General features: G+C 41.8%; 1 protein-coding gene and 1 long non-coding RNA gene across 12 annotated transcripts; one reads left to right on the forward strand and one right to left on the reverse strand.

Moving 5' to 3' along the window:
- Window positions 1-2,895: 2,895 nt before the first annotated feature.
- On the reverse strand, window positions 2,896-25,463 carry cgnl1 (cingulin-like 1). The gene is made up of 19 exons (XM_088370903.1): window positions 25,137-25,463; window positions 21,384-23,007; window positions 20,855-20,949; window positions 19,298-19,400; window positions 18,850-18,951; window positions 18,024-18,160; window positions 17,635-17,776; window positions 17,138-17,350; window positions 10,611-10,817; window positions 10,430-10,534; window positions 10,206-10,358; window positions 9,541-9,711; window positions 8,256-8,417; window positions 8,043-8,132; window positions 4,875-4,958; window positions 4,574-4,698; window positions 4,204-4,312; window positions 3,963-4,126; window positions 2,896-3,840 (listed from the first exon to the last, which is right to left on the reverse strand). The coding sequence occupies exons 2-19, from the start codon at window positions 22,953-22,955 to the stop codon at window positions 3,684-3,686; spliced, it is 3,891 nt and encodes a 1,296-aa protein (XP_088227029.1). The 5' UTR covers window positions 22,956-23,007; window positions 25,137-25,463; the 3' UTR covers window positions 2,896-3,683.
- Window positions 5,413-11,542, forward strand: LOC148400603 (uncharacterized). Of its 11 annotated transcripts, none has more exons than XR_015857475.1 (5): window positions 5,413-7,849; window positions 7,939-8,007; window positions 8,191-8,883; window positions 9,413-9,570; window positions 9,670-11,542. It is a non-coding gene; the product is annotated as an uncharacterized LOC148400603 (long non-coding RNA). The 11 variants fall into 11 exon arrangements; XR_015857473.1 differs by having other exon boundaries at window positions 5,415-7,057; XR_015857470.1 differs by having other exon boundaries at window positions 5,416-5,919.
- Window positions 25,464-27,144: the final 1,681 nt, after the last annotated feature.

The following is a 27,144-nucleotide window of genomic DNA, read 5'->3' on the forward strand; positions in this document are numbered from 1 at the left end:
TTTTTAAAATGTTTTTCGAAAACGTCCATATGGGACTTGGGCAACTATGCTACAGACCCCTTCAAAGTTTGTAAACAATGTGACATTATGGGGCGTGGCTTTTCCAGAGGCAAAATCATGCAGCGTGCTTGAAATAGCATATTTCAACAGAACATTAAACCGTGAATACATCATATTCAGGCAGTAGAATATCATTTTATGTTATGTAGCAAATCATGAATATTTTAATAAGTAAAACAAAGTGTGCAGTTTGGCATGATGATCATGTTAACAGTAAATGTATTTATCATTATTGTATAATAATAATAATGATAATAATAATAATAATAATGATAATAATAATACTACTAATAATAATAATATGGATATAGTGTAGTTAAAAATAAATATTACAATTCCACAAAATATGTTCGTAAATTTTGATGTCGTGATTTACAAGTTTTTAGAGATATCAGCCAGCGCTTGACTGGTTTCTTTATTTTGACTTGTAGGCAAAAGGCAGCCAACACAAGCAGCAGTTTGCCAGATGGTAAACAAGTCTTCGAAAAAAGCAGACATCTGTAACATACGGATAGAGGGGTGTAAAGAAAATATATGTGCAAAAAACACTTATCAAACGGGGAATAGGAAAATGATCAAAATCCCCAAACAACAGTAGTTGTGCGCGGCTTCATTGTGTGTACCCATATACACAGCATTATACTGCCCCCTGTTGGCCACATCAGAAGGAGCGACACTATCCTCATGCACAAAACGTTAAAACTTTACCTTATGTTATTACTGTATGTTTTTAAAGTACAGTGCTGCCAAATACTATTGTTCTTACCAAAAACATTCATTTTAATTTTTAGTCTGCAGCCCAACATTAACGGTTAATAATGACAAACCCCATCGTAATGATGATAGGAACAATAGGCGTGTATTGTTCCATTTATTATAAGCTGTCGTTGCTACGTGCCTGCCACACAAACACGCTAAATACAAGGATAAGTGTTGACAATTAAGAGTGACATGCCTCCTGTTTCCGAAACTACTTTACATGATTTACAGAAAGTAATACAAGTTGCCAAACGAACATTTTTAACTCCGCAACAGTGTGAAGGTGATCTCGAATTGAACACTCCACAAATGCTTCTTGATTTCTTTTAGTTGTACGAATAATGAATTTGTGTATTGCGAAATGGAAGGAAATCGCGTGATAAACATGCATGTTCTCAGTGTTTTTGTCTGAAGTATGTGTTTGGTCTGGACTTCATCAGTATGGGGGGAGTCGCTCACTGCAGCTTTCACATTTATATGCACATGTATGTCTTGAGAGGCAATGATGGATGTTTACTTAGAAAAAAATACAACACTGTATACGTACTTGAGTTGATTGTGCGCCGTGTTCCAGCCATTAACATCAAAGTATGCCTCAGGCATCGAATGAGTCTGTACAGCAGGTTCAACCTGCTCCCATACTTGATGTGTTCACAACCGTGAAACTTCCGGAACGTTCATGTCACAAGGTCTGAGGTCACAAGGTCACATGCAAGTGAAATCAACCAATCAAAAACAAATGGATGCTCACATTATTTCTCCTAATTAGTGCTAAAAATTGTTTATTATAGCATTTATTTCATCACAAGCTGCACAATTAAGCGACTCCCTGTTCCTGTTGAGCTAATAATGAATATGTACAAAACATTTCACATGAACCTTTTTGTTTGGTTGTTTTGTTGTTGTTTTAGCAAACACGATGTATGAGTGTTCATGAAACGGAATTTTCAAAATTCAATTGTTTCAAATTTTTTACAATTGTTTACATATACTGCATAAAACAAAGACATTGTGGGAGGGATTAATTTCACAGGTTTTGCTGCCCTTTTGCCTTTTGACCGCTAGAGAGCAGCATAGTATTGTATGTGTTGTATTTATGGCTACGTTGAGACACAATTTGTTACATTGCTAGGAAATCAATCAACATAAAGTGAAACTTGTGTTTTATTAGTTTACCACTCAAGTGGGATATTTTATTTATTTATTTATTTATTTATTTATTTATTTATTTATTTATTTATTTGTTTGTTTGTTTGTTTGATTATTTACATTCTGATGATTATTTCAGAAAGGCTAAAAAAGAAATCCAGTTTCATAAAATTCAAATATTTCACGTGACCAAAAAAAGACGAATTTATTGTGAACATAAATCCCTTCTGAAAAAAATATTTTCAGTATAGTACTCTGTTGGGCCTACCCCACCTCCTGCACGTTCTTTGCACTTACTAAAGACAATTTGGTGCATTAGGGTGCACTGTAGAGACACTAGTTACCCAGTTAAGGTTGTACTATTAGGCAAAAAGTTTTACTAGTAGTAAAACAATAGTTGTTCTACTCGCACGCCCTACCGTCATTTCACTAGTGCACACTGATTTGTCTCATGAGTGAAAACACAGAGTTTATGAGTGCACAAATGGACCTGAAGACAGATATCAAGGATATGGGATGAATAAATAAAAACAGCTTTGCACACTAACTTGTCAATAGAGCCAACTTGCCTGAAGTGGCTCAAGCACTTGTTGGAATCCCAAGAATGATCACCTTGTTACTGTGCTTTTCTTGCCGAGCCACGTTAACCCGCTCCACTTGACACAGATGGAGGAGGGCCACACCAAAGGTCAATTTGTCCGTTTCACACTGAATGGCAACCCACAAAGGTCACTCGAAATGCAGCCGCAAGTATTCACTTGCACCTACTTGGAAGAATCAATTGTCTTTCAGTAACTTTAGGGGCAGAAAGTGATCATAGGATCACTTTTTAAGATTGGGATAACAGAGCTGAGAGGTGACCGGGAACCTGAAACTAAGGATGACTGCACTTCTGGAAAAAGAATAATATGATATGAGACGAGCATGTTTGATAAGATGGAAGCAAGTTTATTGAAGTCACAGCAGAACAGTACAGAGAGGTAGTGGCAGGAATTAGCTTTCAACCCACTTTGCAGCCTATTGCTTCATTAAAGGGAGTGCAAATAATTCTTACAGTGATGCAACACTTTTGATTGTCAGTTTATCACATTCCATCAGGAATATTTGGGGAACACAAACAACTGATTGCCACAAAAAAATAAAGGTAAGCAGTTAATGATTTGTTCATTCAACTGAATAAGAGGCAGTTAAAGTACATTTTCTGTCAATTGCGTAATGGGAGTAAAGAAAAACTTCAGTAGATGAAGTGAGGCAGATATAAAAACATAAAAAAAAATGTGTGTACAAAGTCCCTCCCTCATTAATGTTCCCGAAAAGCGTTAATGAAGCTAGGATTTTTTTGTTCATATAGACATGAATAAATAAAAAAAACTCCTTTCTTCATACGCTTATTAAAAGTACATTCCGTTTAAAAGAGTAGTATTAAAAAAGAAAAGATAATGAGACATTTGATAGAGTTATAAAAAGAGAGGGAATGTCATGCAGAGGCAGTCGTGTGCAGTCCATTCAAGTTGGCTACTCATATTCTGGCCATACTTGAATGCTGGAAAATACAAACCAACTCAAAAGTATTGACACATCTCTTTCGATGACCCCGGAGCTGCTCAAATAATACTGAAGCAATTCAATGATATCCCACTGCCGAATGGAAATCATTTCAGCGCAGTCATTTGGTCCAAGAGTGAAGTTCAGCGTCGTTACATTTGTTTGCTCCCCTACATGCTGAAGGTAGACAGGAGGTTGTCCTGACTGGACGAGCGCTTGTAGCTGGAAGTGGAGCTAAAGTATGTCTCCCCGTCCGTGCTGATGTCATCGTCGTCATCGTCGTCGTCGTCCAGGTTGTTGAGCAGTGGTGCTGAGGTGCTCTTACGCCTGCAGTGGAAAACCACATTCGGTATTTGTGCGTGGTGGGCAAGGTGATGGTGCTTGAGGGCCACATTTTTACTTCCAGCCTTATTTGCTGACTGTGCTGTACGGCCACGGTTCTTCTTTACCTCATCTCACTGCGTAGAGACTTGAGCTGATTCTGCAGCTGCTCGTTTGTTTCTTGTTGCTCGTCCAAGTCTCTCTGTAGCTTCTTCTTGCTGTGCTCCAGTCTGTCGATCTCCTCCTCAGCCTCGTCCATCTGCCTCTTTAGGGCCTTCAAGCGCAGATTCAACTACGGAGCACAGGGGCACGGGTCAAAAAGGTGTGCCGGCTTTGTCGGAGTGGAGAGAGTGAGCGGGTTTGACGTACTTGGTCCTTTTGATCCTGCATGCTGTGGTGTTCTTCCTCCACTTGCATCATCACTTCTTTAACCTTCCTCTCCAGCCGGCGATTGGACAGTTGCAGGTTGGCCCGCTCCCTGAAAGACATTACGGACATTTTAATATTCAACTCATCGCCATCTGGGGAGTACGATTTTATTTAGTTTTTATTTATTGCCGTTCCTCGCCCTGAGCTGTGGCGGGACAAATCCATTTACAAGGTGTCAGGAATTAAATTATGACTGTTACCAAGAGAACAGAACTTCTCTGCGTCTTCACTTTCAAAACTTGAAACAACCTTTCTATTTTCATCCCTTCAATCGCCTTCTCTCCACTCCCGCTGTGTACTTTGACCTCACCTCTCCTCCGCCTCCAGACGCTCCTCCAGCTCATGAATGCGATCCTCCAGCTGCGCAACCTGGCCCACTTTGCTGGACTTTTGCGAGCCCTCCAGATCAGCCAGTTTGTTCTTCAGGTCTTTGCTCTGTGGAGATCACGAAGAGGTACATGAGACTGTATGATTGTGCTCTCACACAGGAAACGGATGTTAGAATTGAAGCCATAATTTTACTAGAATGATTATGGAAAGACACATGGATGACGTGATAGTCTCGTGTGAGTTTGAATCAGTCTTCCTTTAACGCAGGAGTGGGTATGTACCTGTCTCTCCAGAGCCATCTTGTCACACTCGGCCTCCTGCCGGCCAGCCCTCTCCTGCATGAGTTCATTCCTCATTTGGTCCACCTGTCAAGCCCAGACACGGTCAGGGCTTCACAATTACTGTGACACACTGTCTGCACAAACCCGATGTTGCGCTGAGTAGGTGCAAAAACAATAGAGGTCTTGTCGTTGAAGCGGAGAGGCGCTGTGGTAAATTGGCATAGTGGACTGTCTGGTTTAGCCGCATTGTAACTTATGCGGAGGCCTTCAATGTTGCCTCTCGATGAGACAATGTTGGGAGAAGAAAACGCATGCATAGCTTTGTGACCACACTTGTACTTCAAACCACTCAAATCTTTGAATGGAAATGAATCAATCTGTCACTAATCTGTTTCAATGCAAATATCAAACATTTTTGTAGTGTCTTTTAAGTAGTAAGATATCACTATAACACCGTAGTTTATAAAATTATATACAAAAAACAAAAACAAATAAATAGGATGTCGAGAATTTGCATCATGATTAAATCAACGCAGCTCTTTCTGGTCTACTACAGCCCCAGAGTGACTCATCTGGACGTTCTGATGAATTCCCGCTTGTTGGTTTCTTGCAACTTTCAGATCCATTTTGAAATAAGTAAACAAAGAACGTCCACAAGTCTAGAATCCCGCTACCACCGATTAAAAACTCTTCAGGGAGAACATAATATTATATACACAGCACTGATTCCTTACCTCTGTTACCAAGGGTGTCAGAGAGTTACAATAATCAAAAGTAGCAATAATTTGATAACGCTTAGAAACAACACAGTACCTTCATACACCCTGGCTGCACAAAAATAACATATTAAAGTGGCATAACACATCACAAGGGTTACTTGCAATGGCAACAAAGTATGATGGGAAAGCCTAGTGAGGATAGCTTTCAAGATAAGAGCACAAACCAAAAGTAGTGTTAGATGCCTTTGTCTTCCTGACATGTCAGAATTTCATCAAATCGTGCATCAAAGCAATCAAATCATACGTCAAATCAACAATACATGCGTGTGAGTATTGCCATATGACTGGGCAGTTTTGTTCAACTATACATTGCTTGAAATTTTAGAATGCAATCACATAAATGCTATTAGTTAGCTAGTGCTTCCCATTATGTTTTAGCATTTCGCTAATGGATATATAGAGACAAAGTGTCTCTGTTTTAGCTGGAGTAAGTCGTGACTAATTCCCTAATGTGTCATTTCAAATGAGGATCCCGCAATTCCAAAGCCGTCCTTATTTAAGAATCAGGTTCCTCCACGCAGGATGACCACAAGAACATGACACGCTCAGGGAGCCCAGTTCAAACCAACGCGCAAGATGAAAACCAATCGATTTGGCCACAAAGCTTAGAATTGGTGATATTTTATGCCAATTAGCGGGTGACAGCGGGCCACTGTGATGAGCGATGGGCCCCATAACGCGGCGCACCCAGCGCGGCGCTTGGGGGGCGCTGAATCAGCAGACTGGAACGTGCGGTGAAACTAATCAGCTTTGGGAGAGGAGAAGGGGAGATTACTCTCATTTAGACAGGAGGGGAGCACCTGGTACCAGGAGAGACGCAGGTGTTCCTCCTGCTGCCTCCATAGCAATACACACACACACACACATGCCCACAACGCCCCTAAGTGTGTGTTTGTATGGCTCGCCATTTGATCGTGTACACTAGATACTAAGTAACACAAATATTATAGCCTGACTGACAAAATTCTGAATGCACATTCCAAGTGTTTGTAAAGTAATTTCATCAATAAATGGCACTGTTGTAGATAGCTTGGTTTAAGCCTGACACGCGCTATGTTGCAGGCGTAGGTTTCTTAAGACTGTACTAGACTATAGACTTTCAACTGGATATCAGGATATTAAAAATAATGTTCAAACAGTTCGCCATAGTGTTTGCGTATGTGCGGGCGCAGTCATGCAGTCAAACACTGCAAGCTCTCAACCTCTTGGAATGAAAGCTCAAGTGTTGCCGTGACAACCGCCCTGAACCAAAGCCACTTATTTGTCTCTGCCAAGTTTTTTTTTTCCCCCTCGAGTTGAAGGAGATTTGAAGTCTCCCCTGGACTACAAAAGTTCAAAACTCACTAGACTGAAAAGAAGCTGTCCAACTCGTCATTCTACCGTCCACGTGATTGGACCAAACAAGTACGTTACGCAACACGCAGAGACAAAAACATGGTCATCGGCTACCTTATTATAAGTACTTCAAATGTGCCTGAGTTATTTGAAAGTAATTTTGTGCTTTTATCAATTAACATCATTTTGATAATCAGTGTATGTGACAGACGAATACAGCCCATTTAAGGAATTCAGTTTAAATGCAGGTGTTGTGTAGTTTTTTGGTTTTTTTCTCCAATGCATTAGAGTTCCCCTTTTTTTTTTTTTTTAACTTTCCTATGTTTGATGTGTACGTTTTCTACAACATTCTAATTTATTGAAATCTTTATTGAGACTTGGCACAGCATTAAAAATTTAATTTCACATTTGTTAGCCCGTCCGCAGCTTTTTCATTATGTGTTAGCCTTAAGCTAGCAGAGTTAAAGGGAAATTTATTTAAATTTTTTTTGTTTTGTTTTAAATTTGACTATGAAATTCAACAGTTTACAACCACTATGACCCGAATGTAATTTTTTTTGCTAAGCCAGGCAAAAAGTCAGCCTAACACATGATATAGTATTTAGTACTAATTTAGTCTTGCTGCATGGAAATCACAATTATTCTCAGAATCAAAAGGAACAGAACAACTTGAAAGTGAACTCTGCAGCCTGAGCCCCGCCTGCATTTTTGGACTTTAATGGTCCTTTGCAGCCGGCAGGCTGCCAAACTCACACATTACACAAGACCATCCTTACAAAGCAGTGACCTGCAGTCAGCCTGTCTGTGTGTGAATATGATTGTGTGAATGTGCACATGTACACTAGTCAACACGTTCATCTTGTGAGTGGGTGACATGTTGCTGTTATTCACATATTAGTAGCTAAAGACGTGATGGTAGCGGGGCGATGACATCTGGATCTCATTTACAGGTTTAGATGGAGAACAGAGACACAGCTGGGTGAACTAACATGAACGTGGACAACAGGTCATTGACCCAGGTGAGTGCTTATGATGAAAATGTTCATGTGTGTACCTGCTCTCTCCCTCGGTCGAGCCTGTCCATCAGCTGGTCTCCATTCTGACGCTCCTCGTCCAAGTCCAACTCCAGCTGAGCGATTCTGTCCTGAAGAACGTCACACCCATTAATAAATGATGTACAATATCTCCCCAATATTTTACAGCACTGGGTGATGCAAAGTGTTCTTGGACGTTAAAATGTGTGAACAATTCATCTGGTGTACCGCACCTCCATGAGTTTGAACTGTCGAATCTTATCATCTTTCGAGTGAGTGTTGGTCTTCACCGCTACCTCCAGTTCATTAACTTTCTTCTCCAACATCTTCTCATTGAGCACAGCCTCATCTCGCTCCTGCTCACAACGACGTAGATCATCCTCTCGGCGCAACAGCTAAAAGCAAGGATGAAAGAAAAAAAAAAAAGAGAAATCTTAAAATTGCATTTTTTTTTCTGAAAATGTATGTACCTAAATGTTGAAACGCATGAACGCAGGCCAATAACTCCGATTATATATTGTACATCACGGCACATCATAATTTTAGGAGAATCAAGTCGTACAATTGTGAGAAGATGTAAAGAAAAGTCTGCTTGTAATTTTATCTAAATTCTGCCAAGTTGACATGGGCGGACTGTTGGGGCATTTCAGAGCAGCTGGAAAAGCAAACTCAGGAGAGCTGAAGGAAGGAGGATGTGAATCCAGCCAGCACAGCTTTAACAACAATGATATCACAACCTTGGATGTCCTCCCCCTATTTCCTGTGCAGCCGTTGGAGGAAAAAAAAAAAAACGCATCAGATTGTTTTACTAATGAGGACAAAGCGCATACTAGTACATGGACCTTACCTTGGATCTCAAGGGTGAGCTCAAAGCTTATGGTCAATTATATTCCCTTTACGGTATGTAGGTGGCAGTAACGTGCATTCAAACGGCCTTGACAACTATCCCAAAACTGAAACTTCCTTGTTTTCCACCCAAGGTTTTCACAGTGATAAATATAGCACTGTCCAGATCCACTCCGGTTTTACCAGTTATGCTGGTCACAAGTGAAGGCAAACAAATTACTTCTAAGTTTGTGGGGGGTGAAGTGAACAGCAAAATTGCAGTTGTAGAACTCAGAATGCCTCACATTAATAGATCCTGTTCCAGATGTTCCAGCATCGTTTGCGCTATTTTATCAAACTCAAAACTGGAACAGAGTGACAATTGTAAATATATGCTCAAATGCCCGCCTTTGGGTATGTAAATATTTGCTTAATACATAAAAGAATAGAAGGCCAGTGCCCTTTTAAAGAATAATTCTTCCCATTGATCAACTTCTACAATGAACAAAGGCATTCCTAACATTCTCACGTGAGTGACGAGGATGAATTTGTCATGTGCAAACAGTGCATTGCGACAAGAGATGTTAAGAGATGCCACCTATGAAGCACAAGATGATGTTGACGGAGTGTTATCGGGCCGAGATGAATCACAACGGATGTTGTTCTGCATGAAAGCCTTGATTTGAGGTGTACCTCCTCTTGCAGCGTTTGGGCAGCCAGCAGGTACTTGTCGAGTTCCTGGCCTCGCTCCTTAAGGAGCTTCTGCAGCTCTGTCAGCTCCCGCCGGTTCTTTTCCTTATAAATGTCAATCTGTTCCTGCAGCTCCCGTGTTGACGACTGGGATGCGTCTACAATGTCGTTCATCTGTGGGCACAAAGAGCAGACAACAGGTCAAGTTAAGTTCACCTGTAAAGGTTCCTTGCTTCCTTCCTCGCTTCCTTCCTCGACTTAATTTAAAAAGTGTATTGCTACTTTTTTCACCCGTTCAAAAGGTTTGTGTGGAAGTGAGAATTAGAATTGTTTGTATTGTTTAGATTACGCAATACTGTCAGCCCGAATGAGTTGATCTGATACAACGACAAAAATGTGTCCATCGGTGAGAAAAGTCAATCAGGTGGAACAAGCGCATAATTCACTGAGACAGCTTCTTGTTGTGAAAGATGCAACAGATTCAAAAATTTCAAGCACGTGTGGCCCTGCAACATTTCAAAGTAACCGCTCTGGTCCTCATGGACAGAGGATTGTGATTTGAGAAAAGGACCATTACCCTCAAGGTTGTAAAAGTATAACATGTTACTCAACAAATCCGTAAAGTCACTTTACAGCTGTAACTAAAATGCTGGGAGAGAAGCACATGCCTCTTTCTGAAGTTTCTCCACCGTTCGGTCCAGCAGCCGCCTTTCGTCCTCAATGTCATTCTTCATATTCTTAAACTGCTCCTTCTGTAGCTTCTCCTCTTGAAGACGCTCCTCCAACTGCTTGTGCTCACCGCTCATCTTGGAGAAGTTCCGCTAACAAAGCACATATCACATCATCCGAAAGTCAGATTTGCCTTAGAGCAACCAAATTGAGAATTGCTCACCTGTACATCTTCAAGTCGTAACGTCAAAGCTCGGTTAGCACGAGACATTTCCTCTTCTTGCTCCTTGATTTCATTTAAAGACTCCTCCAGCTGCTTCTTCTCTTTCTGTAGAAGTCAAGTTCAAAAATTTGATGACACTCTTCAGGCTCTCGGTCGCCACGGGCGAACGTTTGGGCGTCACCTCCATCCGTGCGACTCGGTCTCCCAGCCTGCTCTCCTGCAGCTTAGCCTCGTCGATGATGCGGTTGAGTTTGGCCACTTCGTTTTCCAGCTCTTGCGCCCGCTTGCGCAGCCGTTCCACCTCTTGGCTCAGACGATCCGCTTGGCCCTCCAGCGTGCCCTTGGCTGCCTCCATTTCAGCCTTCTCTTGGACGACCGCCGTGCTGCTCTGGAAGTGACGAGACAAGATGACTGACTGGCTTCAGCACACATGAGGCTCACAAGGTGGAAATGTGACTCTTGATGTGAAATTTGAAACTCCTTGAAATATTTTGTTGATTTGATATGTGGCTTGAATATGTTTGTACACGAAGCTGACATAGAGAGATGAACAAAGATGCATTATGCTCCGCATACACTATAATGCAGAGTTAAAATAAACAACCTGACGGAATGACTTGGGATTTGTGGTTTTGCACACAACTCCTGGACCATGTTTTCTGAGGACAAACTGTTATCATGAGCGTGTGATGGAACGCTGTGCATAAAATAGGAGTGGCAGGTGGAAGTAAGTTTACAAGAGTTGGCTGACAACAGCAGTGCAAGTGCAAATCTTACACCGGTAGACCAGATAAGTGGTTTCAGTCAAGTTGACAGCTTGGTTAGATAGGAGGCTTAGTGAGATTTGATCGGAAGCAACACTTTGTGTCATTTGGTTGGAATGTCAAGGAACAGGTTTGGGAGTTCGCTGTTTATCTCAGCTCTGCTCAGGGCCCTCATGTGCGCACCCAACCACCATCGTAAATATTCCACAACAGAACATATAGGTACATACAGTAAACATGTTTGATAGCTGTATGGAATGTTCTGTTCTGTCATAATGTTTACCATGTAAGGAGAAGTAGTTATGGTCTACCCTGTCTGAACTTATTAAACAAGAAATTGCTCAATGGAGATGTGGGAGTGATTTTTGAAGATAACATGAGACATTTCTGCTTCATATCTGCTTATGTGAGATCATCGCAATGTAACAGACTGTTTTTGTCAACTCTTCTTGAAGCCTTAAAGACTTTATTTAGGGCTGCCTGTTGACATAACCTATGATCCGATTTTAATTAGACGAACGGTGCCAAGTATGTCAGCGCCGATACTCCGTGTGTGTGTGTGTAATTGTGCACGCATGCGAGTACACATAGGAAAGACACTTAAGTTTTCAGTAATAACAGAAATAAATAGATACAAACAAATTCTAAAAAGAAAACTCATACAATGTGTTATCCAGATTTTTTTTCTCTCACAGTGGACATGTTCAAGTTCTTACTCTAAAACAATTAACATCCCTATTTTGGCACATTTTGGTTTTGTGCCGTGAAATTGTTGTACTGTCAAATATACCTTGGCTTAATAGCTTTTGAATACAGCAATAGTATCGTATTGTAGTTATAGTACATTTCTATAAGGACCATGGAGTTTCTGTTGTAACCTAAAACTTAAATCTTCAACCATTAATATCCTGAGTTGAAAGGCCCCACTCATCACGCTGCCGCCACTTGAATAGACACATTTCTTCTGTAGGGCAGAAAAGATGACACACAGCTTCACTGCTGACAGGCCAGTCGAGCCAGTTCTCCAAGTCACCCTACAGGAGCCCGGAGATCCACTGGTGACATTTTTCTCAGATGTAAATGTGCATTGCAAACATTGTTAAACTTATAAGAGAAGTGCAAATGTTCAACCAGTCTAAGCAGAATTGAGATCTCTTTTGGTGCTGGTTAACGTGAGCGAGTTACAAATCTCTCCAAAAGGTTTGCTTTTTTTTTTTACAACTTTAAGAATCAATGGCAATCTATAAAACAGTCACATCTTATGATCACAACCGTAAGAGAGATTGGCTGAAGGTAAGTTCCAAAAATGTTACAGAACTGATACGGGCAGTGTAGCCTTGTGCACACAAAGTACAGCACCAGCAGTTCATTGGCCCAATTCCCACACTGTGTTGAATCAACTAACCACTGACCTGTAAAGTGACAGGTCACTGAAAGGACTGCACTCATACACACTAGACGGCCTCAAGATTAGGTTCACATTTAAAAATCTAATAGGATCCAATACAAGCAGGATTAAAAATTCTGTCTTTACAAAAATAAAGGTCAGTCAGGGTTGACACGGTCAGTAAAGTATTAATTGAACAATGGTGTTTATAATTGTGGTTTTAATTTGCTTTCTTAGTCATGATGATAAAGAGTTAATAATTAAACACGCATTCCTCAAGCTTACCCAGCAATCACTGAGGGATTAGTAGTACTAAATAAACAGTCCCATAATAAGACGTATGATTTGTAACTCTTGAAATACAAATGAAGCGAGTGCCAACACGTGAAACATCAAAATATTACCAATGACTATTGTGTCGTTACGTGATAAGGACTGAAAATCTTTTTTCATCTCCGCAAATCTCCCTCTTCTCATTTCACTCGGGACTTGTATATTCAAAGTGTTTGTACAAAGTTGTACATTAACTGACTTTGTGCAGTCTTGCGTTGCGAGTTGTGAGCCATTAAATCGTGTTGCTATTCCCAGCGATTCAATGCCCAGCAGGATGAGGAGCACTTCTCGTTAAAACTGGACTTAAAAAGCAATAATTCTGTAATAGCAATATGAAAAGAAAAACAACAACAACATCATTCATGGAGCAATAAAAAAAAGCATGCTTGTCTGGTATTAGGAAACCAGACTCTTAAAACATTTTAACGCCATCAATTGAAACGTTTCACTGCTGGTTGTGTGAAAATGCATCACATATTTGATTACACTGCTTTTGTTTTCCATGATGACAAGCTGTTTCCAGTTTTCTCATTTCCTGTTAGTGTGAAGTACGATGACTGCTGAGCAGGAAGCTCCCAAACGCATGATTTCCTCCGTTCGGAGGCAGCTGCAACAACATGCTAACTGTTAGCAAATCGAGCAAGCTACAAAGTTCCTACTCTTTTGCTTCACAGCACTGACATGACAGTGATTGAACTTCTTGGATAGCCATTTGGGCATCTTCACTCAAGGCATCTTTCATTTGCAAATAGTCACCTCTTGCATCCAATAAAGTTTGTCACGACAAATAACATTGTAACCCAGATTAACCGGAGACCAGAAGCAAATGGAAGAGGCTCCATGATCATGAACGATATTAGTTATGATTGCACGTGTTCAATTTTTTACGCTATAGACTACTTTTCCAGGTTGAAGAAGACAGTCGAGCCAAAGATCAACGAAGACATCAGATTGTCATTCATTATTTAAATAATTAAATATTCTAAATAGAACTGGCAATAGATGCAAAGTTCAAACATCAATTCAAAAGCATAGTCTGAGTCACGTTCTATTCATAACAAATAGAAGCAATGACTTCTATTGTTTGAGTTTGGTCTCTTAGGACAGGAGGACAACAACAAGACAAAATATTCTTGCCAGTGGCTCATTTCACATGGGCCTGACTTTTAAATGATTCTGCAAAAAATGATCTGGGCTGCTTCTTTTCTGATGTACAGTACAGCTTTTGAAGGATGTAAATATTCCCCAAAGTATAAAATCTCATTTCCTGATACGCCCGTCAACAGTGACAGTCCGTCCACTGTTTCCTCGCTCCTCCACTCCACCGTCACCTGCTTATTAATCAACTCCTAAAGCAACGCTGGAAGCGACGGCGCTATCATCAAACGCACAGACTCATGCCGGCCCCTTTTGAGGGGAGGCTTTTCTCCAGGCTGAGAAAGTTTGATGATCAGACAGTGAAAGTTCAGTTCACACCCTTCGAGAGTTGACTCAAGAGGCGGGTGAAGATACCAGCGAGGACACAACTGGCTGCAAAATGAGCTAAGCGACAGCACAGCAGATACAAGAAGTCGACATGATCCTGTTCAACAATGAATCTATATTACAAACAAGACAGATCAGGGTTTACTGTTCCAAACTGTCATATGTTTGTACGACATAAGAACTAGAAAATAAAAATGCGATAGGGAGTAGGCCTAATTTTCTTAGACTACATCTGAGATGCATTAAATGCCCAAACAGAAACTGTAGGACCCCACAGAGACAAATTGAGAAGGAGCCCCAGGTCACAAAGCTTGAGTTGAATGAAGCGGGTCTATTGGGTACACATTCTCCACTTTGACCTTTGACATTCCTGGAAGCAAACCAGTCTCTCCACTCTCCGCACCTCACCCGTCCACATTGCCTGCATACCAGCGCATGCTGACGCCAAAGGCTCTCATTCCAAAAGTGCACACGTTTTCAATTACAGAGCGCCGAGAGCTCAGGGGGGACTCCTGAAATCGAGTTCCGATCCATTTGAGGGAGCTCTGATGACGGTTTGGTAAGCTTCATCAAATTCCACACATTTCTGCTGATGGAGAACACAAAGCGCCTTTCAAGTAAAAGACACAAAACAGACCCCTCACCTCCTTTCAGGGGCTTGGCCTTGCAGTCCCCTTTCTACAGCACACTGACCCACTTATTGAGACAGTCCCAACCCCCGCTGGTGTTATTGTGTGAAACAAACTCATCATTCATTTTCACTCGAGCTTCACAATTGCCCCCACTCTCTCTTTTAGGCCTTTTAGAGGGGGCACAGCGCAAACTGGGGAATGGATGCTCATTAGATTAGTGATGGCTTGCCATTGCAATTACCTTGCAGACGTAGAAATTTGGTGCTCCACTTTCCTGTACGAGGGATCTGATTGTCACCCCAAAAGAGGTGGGCCGCACAAAAAAGGAGGTGGTTCGCACTCATTCCCCTCAAACTAAGTTAAAGTATGTGAGGCGAGTGCTTCCTTTAAGTTCAATCATCTTAATGTCAAGCAATTAACACGATATCTAAAAAGTCCAGCATGATCTGTTGATCAAACTGTCAGCATAGAAAACCAGCATTTGGTCTTTCTTCCACAGAGGCCAAGTGACTAGATGCAGAGTAAATATTATCACTTAATATTTGGTCATTTTTGTCTTTTTTTTTTTGGTTGTACTGTCAAGCTAGTTTGCCAGATCAACATCAACAGATTAAAAAAAACAAAAAACTATATACTGTATACCAGAAACAGAACAGTCAGCTTGCTGACTGAATCATGTTGCAACAATCATGTCCATCCTGTCAGCAAGCTCACGCAATTTGCTGTTTGCAAGTAGATTGTCTGCTTGCATTTATTTTATTTAAAAAATAATAATAATTGGGACCTTGACCAATAAGCATTTCTCACATCTACCTAACACAATGAAAATGACATTCAATGGAAAATCTTTGATTTTCTTCCTGTCTGGTAAAATAGGGATGTCTCAAAGGCATCTTAAGGTGAGACTGACTGGAGTGAGGACAATACTGAAAGCACACAAAAGGAAAGCCCCTAATGAGCAAGCAAGTTCAGATCTTAAAAGAAAAGCAAACAATGACTTCATCTTCCGTAATGTTAACAAAAGCGGTGAGGAAAGACCCTTGATGGCAAACTCCCCTGGGACGTGGGGCGTGCAGTACCTCTGGACAACAAAGGAACCGTGCACACTGGTCAGTCTGCCAAACCCCCCCCCCCCCAGCAGCACCCTCAGGAAGTCGATCACAAGGACAACTTCCACCCTTTGAGAAAAACAGGACGCACAGCGTCGTACTGAGACGCACTGGAAACAATGTTGCCACACACCCCTCCTCCAAACTTCACTAAAACTGTGCACGGTATAAAATTTCCTCTATTTATTTTTCGGAGATATGGACTGTTTTATCACTTGTAATGTTGTCAAAGTCGGAGTCATAAGGGAGGCCGACATGTGGGGGTTATCAAGAGGAGTAAATATATCGCCGCATCCCTTTACTCTTTGGAATCATTTCAATGGCATTGCCACATTGCAGGCAACTCCCAACTCCAAAATGTTTCATTATCAAACAATGTTCTTTTAAATAAAAATAACACCCTGACGAAGTTGAGCAGAAAAATGCTGACAATCTATATTATTAACTATCATTGTGTTTTGAGGTTCTTTCGCTCTGGATACAGTTGTGTGTGTGTATGTGTGTGTGCGTGCGTGAGAACTGAGAAAAAGTACAATGCGTGCAACATCGGCTGTTTAACAAACAAACGTATTTCATCATCATGTGCCTCCACTGAACTTTTTTTTTGTAGAGTACACTGAGGCACGCCCATTTACACACTACAGAGAGCAAAAGCACGAATGTTTGTTTTTGTTTTTATGCTGAGTGCTGCTTGGCAAGCTGATAAAATAACACGGCAGGAGTAATAATTACTGTTGTGATGCAGCAGATGCGGATGAAGCCATCTGCTTTATTTACACTACCGAAACAAATGGTGCTTTGCTGGTTAGATAATGAAACTTTTAAAGAGGGAGTCAATTCGATTATTTTCGTTGCAATATTCTGTTCTATACGCTGTGGCGGTGTGATTAATACTGTGCTTGTGGAATATTTGAATGATGTCAGTGAAGCAGAAAATTTCTTTTTATCAATCTCACAGGGCGGCCATTTTTGAGTATCACAGCTTGTTGTACGCTTACCTGCTTGGCCTCTTCCAAGGACCTGTGCAGCCGACTGATCTCCTTTTCATACTTCTCCTTCATCTTGTCCATCTCCTGATCGTGAGCGGCCACTTCCTCCTTCAGGGCCCCCTTTAATGCCGTCAGCTCCCTTTCACGCTTCTTCAGAACATCCTCCTGCTCTTCCTTGGCCACGAGAACTTCTTGCAACTCCATCTTCAGTTGCATTATGTCCTAGAAAAACAAATATTTGGACTATTGGCACTATCTTAACTTGCGAAAACGCAGAACATTATACTTGAAAGACTTTTAAAGTCTCATTTTATGGAAGCATCTACTAAAAATGATGTAAAAATACAATCGCCACAGATTCAATTATGTCTTAGTGTTTTTTTCACAACCAGTGCCACTTTTTGCCCGACTAGTAAGCAAGCACCAAAATTCCCGCTAATCGTTTTAGTTCATGAACATGAAGCTGGATGATTGGATCAATTCTCGTAGACTGAACACCCCCTTACCGCCATGATGGCCTCTCTCTCGTCATCATCAGCAGTCGTCGTCTTGGCCGTGTCCAGCTCGTCGTGCATCTCCGATAACTGGTCCTGCAGGTCTCGGATCTCTGTCTGGTATTGCTCCCTCTCCATCTTCACCTGGAACAGCCTGAAACGCCACGCAACACGTCACAACACACATCAGCCGGCCCACACGCCACATGTAACAGTTGTTCACACATGCCAACAGCAGCACCTGTGCCAGGTCAGGGTTGAGGTCAAATGACATGTCACGAATGTCTAAATTGCTTCCAAGGTGATGTGAAAACGCTCAGAAAAACTATTATACAACTGAGCAAGGGCATCATCAACGTCAAAAACGCGTTGGTAGAGGTGTGCATCCTTTGAGTTCTTACTCTTCAAGGGTGCTCTGGAGTTCAGCCTCAGTTTTGGCCAGTTTTTCCTTCAAGCTTTTGCACTCATCTGTAGTCCGGTCTAGTTCCCGCTGCAGCTCCTTCAATCTTGAAGCCGCTGTACTGTCCGTCTTGTTTTTCTGACAGACATAAACACATCAAGCATTAAGGACAAAATTGTTGGCACCCCTCTGTTCATGAAAGAGGAACCCAAAGTGGTCACCGAGATAACGTGAATCTGACTAAAGTAATAAATGAAAATTAACTAATGGAAAACCTATCTGAACAATAAGTGAAATTGTAGTCAAGGAACACCAAGCTGTTTGGGGTGGCTCTTAAAGGCTTTATCTTTAACGTGCTTGTTTATAATCTTATATATTTATTTTGCTTCTCGTGGGCCATGTTTAAGGTGGTACACACCTTGTCATCCAACAGTATAGTAAGTACTCATTGTGCTTTAAATAGGCAGCACGACTTTATAAAAGTGTAAAGACACCTTGGTTGAAAATGTCACAATGGTCAAATCATTTTTAATCTTTTCTCAAGGCACAATCATATTTTTACATTTAATTCTGCATTCAGCATTATCTGATTGACATTGGGCAATTGTCATTATTCAAGTTATTATTCATTAAAAGAGGGCGACCAACAATTTTCTCCATGCGTGAACACACAATGAGGGTCCATATAAAACTATTCTCGACTGCTCATTGTTTGCTTTCTAGGGAGTAGCCTCGAAGTTCAGAACAGGTTTGATTGTGAGATGTCCAATAAATTTGAAGTTACACAACCCGTTGATCAAAGAGGAAATAGACAAAGTTTTTGTTACCATTCTTTGTTCTTGAAGTTGTTCTTTCAGTTCGTCCATTCTTTTCTCCAGTGCAGTGTTTTGCTCCTGCAGGGCTTTGGTTTGTGCAGACAGGCCCAAGGCCTGACAGAAGAACACAACGTAAACTTTTTTTGCTTTGACTTGCTAGCAAAAATTTGATCCACTGTGGCTTACTGAGCAGTTTCGATTGGCCCAATGAACTGTATATAGCATGTACAAGCATATATGAATTCTATTTAATGGTACAATTAACATAAAACATTCTCTATAAGGAAAATAGTAGTTGCTCCTCTACCCAAAAAATTAAAATAATTGTAAAATAATAAATTTTATGAATCCGCAGGTGCCGAAGTAAGACTATGCAGTCCATTGTATATTGTTGGCAGATCTACACAGTTAAACCTTTGGTAATGGATAGAAAAAAACAGAAGCTCAAACAATATCTCACTTTTTCATCAGGAGGGCCTGCCGTGGCTCGAGACTTCAGCGTTTGAATCTTCTCAAAGACCAGGTTGACCTTTCTCTTGGTCGTTTCATCATTATCGGTGCTACTGCAGACAAAGACATGCACAGACCAGTCAGCAGAGTGTACAACAGAAACTCTGTTTTGCGGATGATGCTGGCGATTCTGGGAATAGAGATCAGTCATTCCCGGCTTAGAGAAGGTCAGGAAGGTCATGCTGCTTTGATCTGACACCTCAGTGCGCAAACAGTCTCGTTCAAGCCTCTAACGCAACTATGTTGCATCATAATTTAATAAATGCTTGCGGGATGCTGTTGAGGAGTCGACGTAAATTGTGCCTATCGTTGCAGCCCTAAAAAAATAGATGATCTCTTTGAACAGCCCAAATCAGTTCTAACGAGATTGTACATGACTACCTCATTTTCAAATATGTGGTGTTAAACATGAAAATCCTAAATGACACAGTGCCGTGTTGGAATCCTATATATATATATTTTTTTTGTTATCACAATTCCAGAAAGCAACAATGAATTCCACCGCTTTACAGGTCATATTTTGTGTGTCTGTAAATTTTAGTGGATGAAAAGTATGTTCTGGCGAAGGCTTTGGGAGGATCCACTGTCCCTTGGAAAAGTGAGCGGAATGAAAAGCATCAGAATCAATAAATCGAAAGCTGCACCACTTTCTCATGACAACAATGGTGTATTATTTCTTTAAATGAGGTCGGCGACACACAAACGTTCTCTCAAGCTCTCTTCTCCTCCCACAGATGACTTCCATTATACATCCACAACTCCTGTTGGCGTATGTTTGTCTTAGCGGCCTTGAGAATGTATCTCGGGTGCAATCTCAGCACTTCCATCTGGGTTTCCTTTGTCGTTCTCTGACTCCTGACCTGTACCTCCGACACACCCAAACAGTTTCCTGTTCTTTTTCGAAACGACCATTCGTTGTGCCAACAACTGCAATAAAATTTTGTCCCAAAAAATCCGTAAAATCTGAACAGTTAGATCATGTGGACATTTATGTTGCCACAATCTGGCTTTCATTTGCTGCCTCTCGCAGCTCTTGCAGAAACAATAACCGCCGTATCGATTAGACTGGGAAATATTTTTCTTCTTCTACTCAGTTTAACCTTCTGCTTTCTTCTTTTGACAGCCGATACGTGTCAGATTACAGACGCAAACACAGAGGCTTACCCTTTGATTTACACTAAAGCTGAGAGAAAACACTGAGGCAAAGTGAGGTTGTGAAAAAAAAAAAAAAAATCCGCACAGCTGGATTGTCTGGCTGGGTGGGTTAAAAGAACACATTCCTGCACTTTTATCAAACAGTCCAGCTCCCATGAAAAAAAAAAAGAAGACTCCACTAACTCCCACTGAACAACTTCTCCCAACATGATGCCTGACCTAAAATGTGACATTGGGCTGAATTTGTGGTTGAATTTAGAACGAAAAGATCCAATAACTTTTGTTTTCATAGCACCGTTCAGTCGTGAAAAGAGGGAGTAAAGCAGAACGAGGTCAGGCTGTAATAACTCACCCGTCCTTTAGGTAATTGAACAAAATTTGCTTTGCTGTCTCTTCGTGTGTTTGTTGTGAAAGCTCCTGCTGACCTTTCAGGAGATCTGGTGTTGCCTGAATGGGACAGGAAATGAGAGAATGATCAGAGCGTGATGACAGCCATGTCGGACTGCTTTACGACAGACCTTCATTTACTGCAACAAACATAAATCAAAATGGCCATTGTGTCAAATTGTGTTCCTGATTGTATATCAATAAAATGGCGGAGCGCCGTTTATTCTGGGTCAGCGACCTGAGACAATCTCCATGCTTAAGTTTGTGAAACTCTCCTCGATTAAAAACCCTGTATAGTGAATTCAGAGATGCGTTTACAAACACATAATACATGTTTCAAACGTGGAATGTTTGAAATTTGAAACAAAGGATATGCTTTTTTTTTTTGGCTCCACTTCACACTACCGGAAACACAAATGCTCCAAATCATATGGAAATGAACTGATGGAAACGGGGCAAAGGTAAAACCTACGATAGTGTTAAGGTGATATTACCTGTACATCAGTGTCTGCGCTGACTTTTTTCCCACCAGTTGCGGACTTGGATAAAGATGTTGACAGCTTGCCTGTTGATGACGCACTGTCCACTGAGTCTCGATTCTTGAGTGCAACAACTGCAGAATGGCTTTGGCTTTTTTGGTATCCCTGGATGTAGCCTACACCTTTAGACATGGTGCTCTGGGGAGATCCAGGGGCACTTGTGACTCGAGATGTTGCTTTGGGGCTGATCATGAACCAGGGGTCCTGATTACCAGCTGCCCTCTCCATCCGGAGCTGCGAAGGCCGCAGGACATGCTCCATCGATGTGCCCCGACGACGACTCGTTTCATCGAGGGGTCTTGATCCTTCCACCCAGCCGAAGGCGCTATCCACACTGTGTGAGCGTTTCCTATCTTCTGGACTGATCCGGTTTCTTCGCCCGGCCCTTCCACGCCGATGGTAGCTGCCGTCTTTGCCGTCAAACTTCTCAATAAGCTCATCGACACCGGGAATGGAGCCCTTGTCAATGTCTCTGCCCGACCCAGGCACGAAAGGGATGTAGCGGCGGTTCTCGTGACGGTTGATGGTGTCCGCGTAAAGCGCATCAAGGTTGTCATCCGCATAGAGCTTAGAGGTGGAGGAAGACGAGGAGTGGCGTGAGCGGGAGGACAACTGAAGAACAGGACCGCTGGAGTCAGACCTTCTCAACGGAAGGACATCGGGCTCACGGTGTTTGCGATCAAGGCTGGAGTTGGTACTGCTCACTGAAGTGGGGGACTTGTACTGGGCTTTCTTCTGCTCACTCGTGGGACTGGACACAGTGGATGCCTGGGTATGACTTTTGAGTGATGACTTGGACGTAGGTGACGTCTGGTTGCTGAGGCGAGGTTTGGACTGCGGCTGAGCTAATTGCGGCTTGGGCTGTGGCTGGGAATGCTGGGTTGGAGCCAAAGACTGAGAAGGTAATTTGGAGTTTTGGTATGATGTCTCAGTCAAGCGCGGAGACGGAGGTTGAGTTTTGTTCGATTGTGCAGGAGCTTTGTTCCGATCTAGGCTAGAAGACCTGTTGTGGTATGGTGTGGAGACAGTGGATGTGGACTGAGTTCCGGTCTCAGCAAGAGAAAGCGGCCTTGAAGGTAGACTGTTAAAGTTCAGAGAATTGGTCTCTGGATCATAGGGCTGCAATATCTCGGGATGCCTCTGAAAGTTCAGAAGGGCTTGCGCTTTCCTTGCTTGTGTATCTGCGGAGCCATTTTGAGAGGCAGCGTACTGCATCATCTGAGATCTATACTCCTCAAAGGGGCTCTTGGTCCCACCCTCCTTGTCTCCTCGAAATTCATACTCATGGTAGTTTTCAATAAAAGAGCCTTCTGTTTCAATGTAGCCATTGCTATCGGGGTCAATAAAGGGCTGAGGACCTCTGTCCTGGTTATTCAGAACCACATAGGGATGTCCATCTATACCCTGGACTCTGATGCTCAGACCGTATGTCCCGCCATTGCTGTGGGGTCGAGAGGAGCGAGATGCTTGGGTGTAACTCTGCTGGGGTCCACTAGTAGGAATGCCCGTCACTCTGTAGGACTCCATCAGGAATGCAGAAGGAAAATAAATCCCTCTCCCTGGATCAGGCGCCCTTCCTCTAGAAGAATTAGAGAGAGTCTATTAGGTGGAAATGAGAGACTGTTTAATTCAATGTTTTTTTTTCTTGCTCCACAGCCAGACACTCATGGAGCATTAGCTGAATTTAATTATTCGTGTTTTCCATTCTGGAAAGAGTGTTACTTCCCTGAAAATCTGTGACTCAACATGAGCCACATGGGACCAGGTACACTTTAACAAAGGGTTTGCATATCTGTGACTAACACGCTTGCTATGAAACAATGACTATAGTTATCAGGTCTGAAAAGAACAGATTGTACCGGACAAAAAAGGATAACACACTGATATTAGTTCATGTGTGTACAGTAAAAAATGTAAAATCTGTTTCCCTTGTCATTTACAATAAGGGACAAGTTTGCAAACATTTACAAATGAGCATAAGGAGTAACAAAAATACTGTAATAAAAAAACAAAAGGATGTTGCTCAGAAAAATGTATGCCTGTAAAGACTGAAACAGACAAAGGCATCAGCACGCACCACATGTTGCTGTGGACAATGGCCTTCAGCAAGTTCCTGTTTGTCTTGCTGATAATGTGATGGACACCTGATGCAACAATATAAAGACGATGGGCCTGGAAGAGGGCTCTGATAAGGATGACAACAAAGGCCAAGGCAGGATACGTCACACTATGGGTTTAACAGGCCAGGACAGACTAATGGCCGACACCCTTTGTTTCAAATCTGTACATTGAGCAAGTGGGTGGTCAATGGAGGATGTTTACTGTAAAGCTAAATCTTATAATGGACGGGTCAAGAATCACACCCACATCAGCAAGCACTTGGTGACGGCAACAAAGGAAAAACTCCCTCTAAGAAAAAAACCTCGCAGAGAAACCGGGCTTTGTCCGCCAAGTTGTCCAACTGTCTTCCTTGGCTGATAGATTTGAGAAGGAGAGACAGAATAGAGGACCAGAGGATGGCTAGAGGGATAAAACAAGACTGAGTGGTTGAGCAGCAATCAAACAAATAAAGTTTCTATGTGCTTTTTATATATAAAAGTATGCGTCGCTGTATTGGCATCCTCCACAAGTACCTAATACCTTAAAATAAGGCCGGTATCAGCCCGTACTCATCCATCCTTAATAATCTCAGTTAACCCATTTATTGTATTTCCCATAATATGATAGCATTAAAAAAAACATGATATTTTTAGACAACTTTGTACAGTTTGGTTGAACATTTTGATGATTAAACATACAAGGTTTAATTTGGTTTTGGGTCATGTGCCCATTTTCGCACGAGCGCTACAGAAATTTTGAGACGGTTTTGTGTTTAAGTGCGTTTTTAAAATCTGAAGTATGTGGAATGGGTAAATCAGTTTTTACCAAATACGAAAGGTAGAAAAGACAGAAAAATGAAAGTTGTAATGCCCTAAGAATAAAAGCTAGTAGCACCAAATGTTTGTGCTAGATGTTGTTCTGCCTTCACCACAGGGCCCAGGTTAGGGTGTCAAATCCTTGCTTTTGATCTGACAGAGCACAATTTTATCTCCCCGTGGGAATTCCTTGTGAAGTGTGAGGAGGCCTGACCATGCTGATAACCTGCTAAACCCACATGAGGAAAACAAAAGCTCTATAATCGGCGCCATTTGGAGTAGAACGTCAAAAGAAAGTAGAGCTAAATCACTTAAGACCATGGACCAGCAGGGATTTACACTCTGGGAAAATATTAAAAACTTACGTAACCTCATTGAGACTTGCTTATTGGCAGAGGTGGCAAACGTAGAGATCTGCTTAATTACACGCAGTGAGAAAGTACTTTTACTTCGTTACTTCCCACCACCATTGTGAGTGTAAAAATAAAAAAATATAAGTATTATGTTAGGCAGAAACTCTTAAGTCAAACAGTACATAAATGAGTATTATTTTGATAGCTACCAACAATTCCCACGACTGACGGACGCACTTGGAGCACATCGCTACTGGGTGCAACAGGTGGCTCAAAAGTACTCGGAGAACTAACTGCTATTGAGCTAGTTTTAAAAAATGCCATTAACGGCATCGAAAGTGAGCGAAACTGCTCGAAATTGCCTTTTGATGCGACTTGTTGATTTTGTTCGCCCTCAACAAACGAGTAGGAACATCATTGGAAAGCATTAGCTTACTTACCACTCGCAGTCGTCCGTCCGAAACTCCTTTTGCCTTTAATAACTATAAAAATATCGTTATTCAATATCTATGTGGAAAGCGAAGTTGCCGTTTTGTCAACTTTTGTTTATCGCAGTGCTGCTTACTGAAGGAGATAGATTGAGGAGGAGGACGCTTGCAGCTTCGAAACCGGCCCGCCCCGCCTGCAGAAAGGAGCGCACCGACCCGCCCACCGGGGTCCCTGAAGCAGGCCGGTGGTCCAAGAGCACCACCACAAACTGGACCGACTGGACCAGCCTGGATACATGAAACCATATTTAATACTTTACATGACAGTTACATTTAGTAAACTTTTCAAAACTGGACTCATAAGTGGATTGGCCCATTTTTCACCCCTCACGTAATACACTCAACAAACGTTTGTTGAGTGTATTACGTGTTATACGTAAACCTGTACATTTCAGTTTTGTGATTTTAAAACTATTGCATCATTAAGATGAATTGTGACAATTGCATCGAAATTAAATCAGTTAAAATCACAATTCAATTCTTGTTGGTGTGACAGCCTGAAAGTTTTTGATGGAGCTTCGGCAAATCTTTAAATTCGACAGCGCCATCTTGTGGAGCAAAATGTAACTTGATGAATGTAATAGAATTTCAATATTGCACACAGAAGATACACAGCGATTAATAAAACTGTATAAATAACAATTTTAAAATATATTTATTTTATTTTTGTGACAGTCATCTACTAGTCATCGTCACCATGACCATCATTAATCACCAGTCTATGAATATAACTAAAATATGATGGCAATAAAAATAAAAAGAATACATACATACAAATATTTACATTATTTATTTATTTAATTATTTATATAGTTATTATTTCTACTTTGAAAAACAAAATCTATTTTTAATGCTATAATTTGAAGCACTAACTCTTGTTTAAAACTCTAATTTGAAACCCTAATCCAAGTTCAAACCCCTTCTTTGAAACCACAACTCTACTTTAAAACCCTTCTTTGAAACCGTGTTTGGAACAGATTGGCGGTTTTTTTAAATTGATGCACATTTCCCGCCTGTAATTCACAATGGGAGTGATGTGCTTTGAATGCTTCCCCCAGTCGTTGGATGCAGGGCCACTGTCTATTTGGCCCCACCCTCTCTCTGCACACCCCTTCTGTGTTTGCATTGGTTTCAATAAAAGTTTCTTGGTCCAGAGAAAAGTTTTTGGGTCAGTGTGTGGGGGGGGGGGAGGTCTGTGTGTGCGTGCGTGTCTGATTCCCATCTGGGTTTTTGGGCGTGTCAGGTTTTTTGGGGGATGCCCAGGACTAAGCATTGGAATTTTTTTATTGGGGGGGGTTGGATGGATGGATGGATGGATGGATGGATGGATGGATGGATAGATGGATGGATGGATGGATGGATGGATGGATGGATGGATGGATGGATGGATGGATGGATGGATGGATGGATGGATGGATGGATGGATGGATGGATGGATGGATGGATGGATGGATGGATGGATGGATGGATGGATGGATGGATGGATGGATGGATGGATGGATCGACTTCGAGCATAAAATAATGAGTGCCCAAAACCTGTTAAGTCCTGAGATGCAAGTAATGAAATGAAACAAAGCAGCAGTAATGTAAACAAGTGCACTCAGCGTAGGGAGCCGCCGACTTTTTAGTCTGCTCGGAGAGCGTCAACCGAGGGCTTTTTGGCCCATCGGTTGCAACAGGAAGTCAGCCTGCACACACGGTGGTCTTGCACATCCGGTCCAACACTTTTACATGCTCTCCCAGAAGAAGTTTTGAAAAGTGACGGCAGTGATTAACGCGTGGAGCCTCGGAGAGCGGATGTGGTCTCGCAGACCTCGGAGAACACGAGGGGCGCTCACATCTGGAAAGTCATCATTCCGTGCAGATGCGCCAGCGACTCGTGATTTACGACGCTGGCGGCGGGTGCACTTCCAGGTTTTGGGGAGCGGCATTTTCATCAGCCTTTCGGGATGCATCCATC

The sequence above is a fragment of the Syngnathus floridae genome, chromosome 3 (genome assembly GCF_059516105.1).
Source record: "Syngnathus floridae isolate MCC-2025c chromosome 3, RoL_Sflo_1.0, whole genome shotgun sequence".
NCBI lineage: Eukaryota > Metazoa > Chordata > Actinopteri > Syngnathiformes > Syngnathidae > Syngnathus > Syngnathus floridae.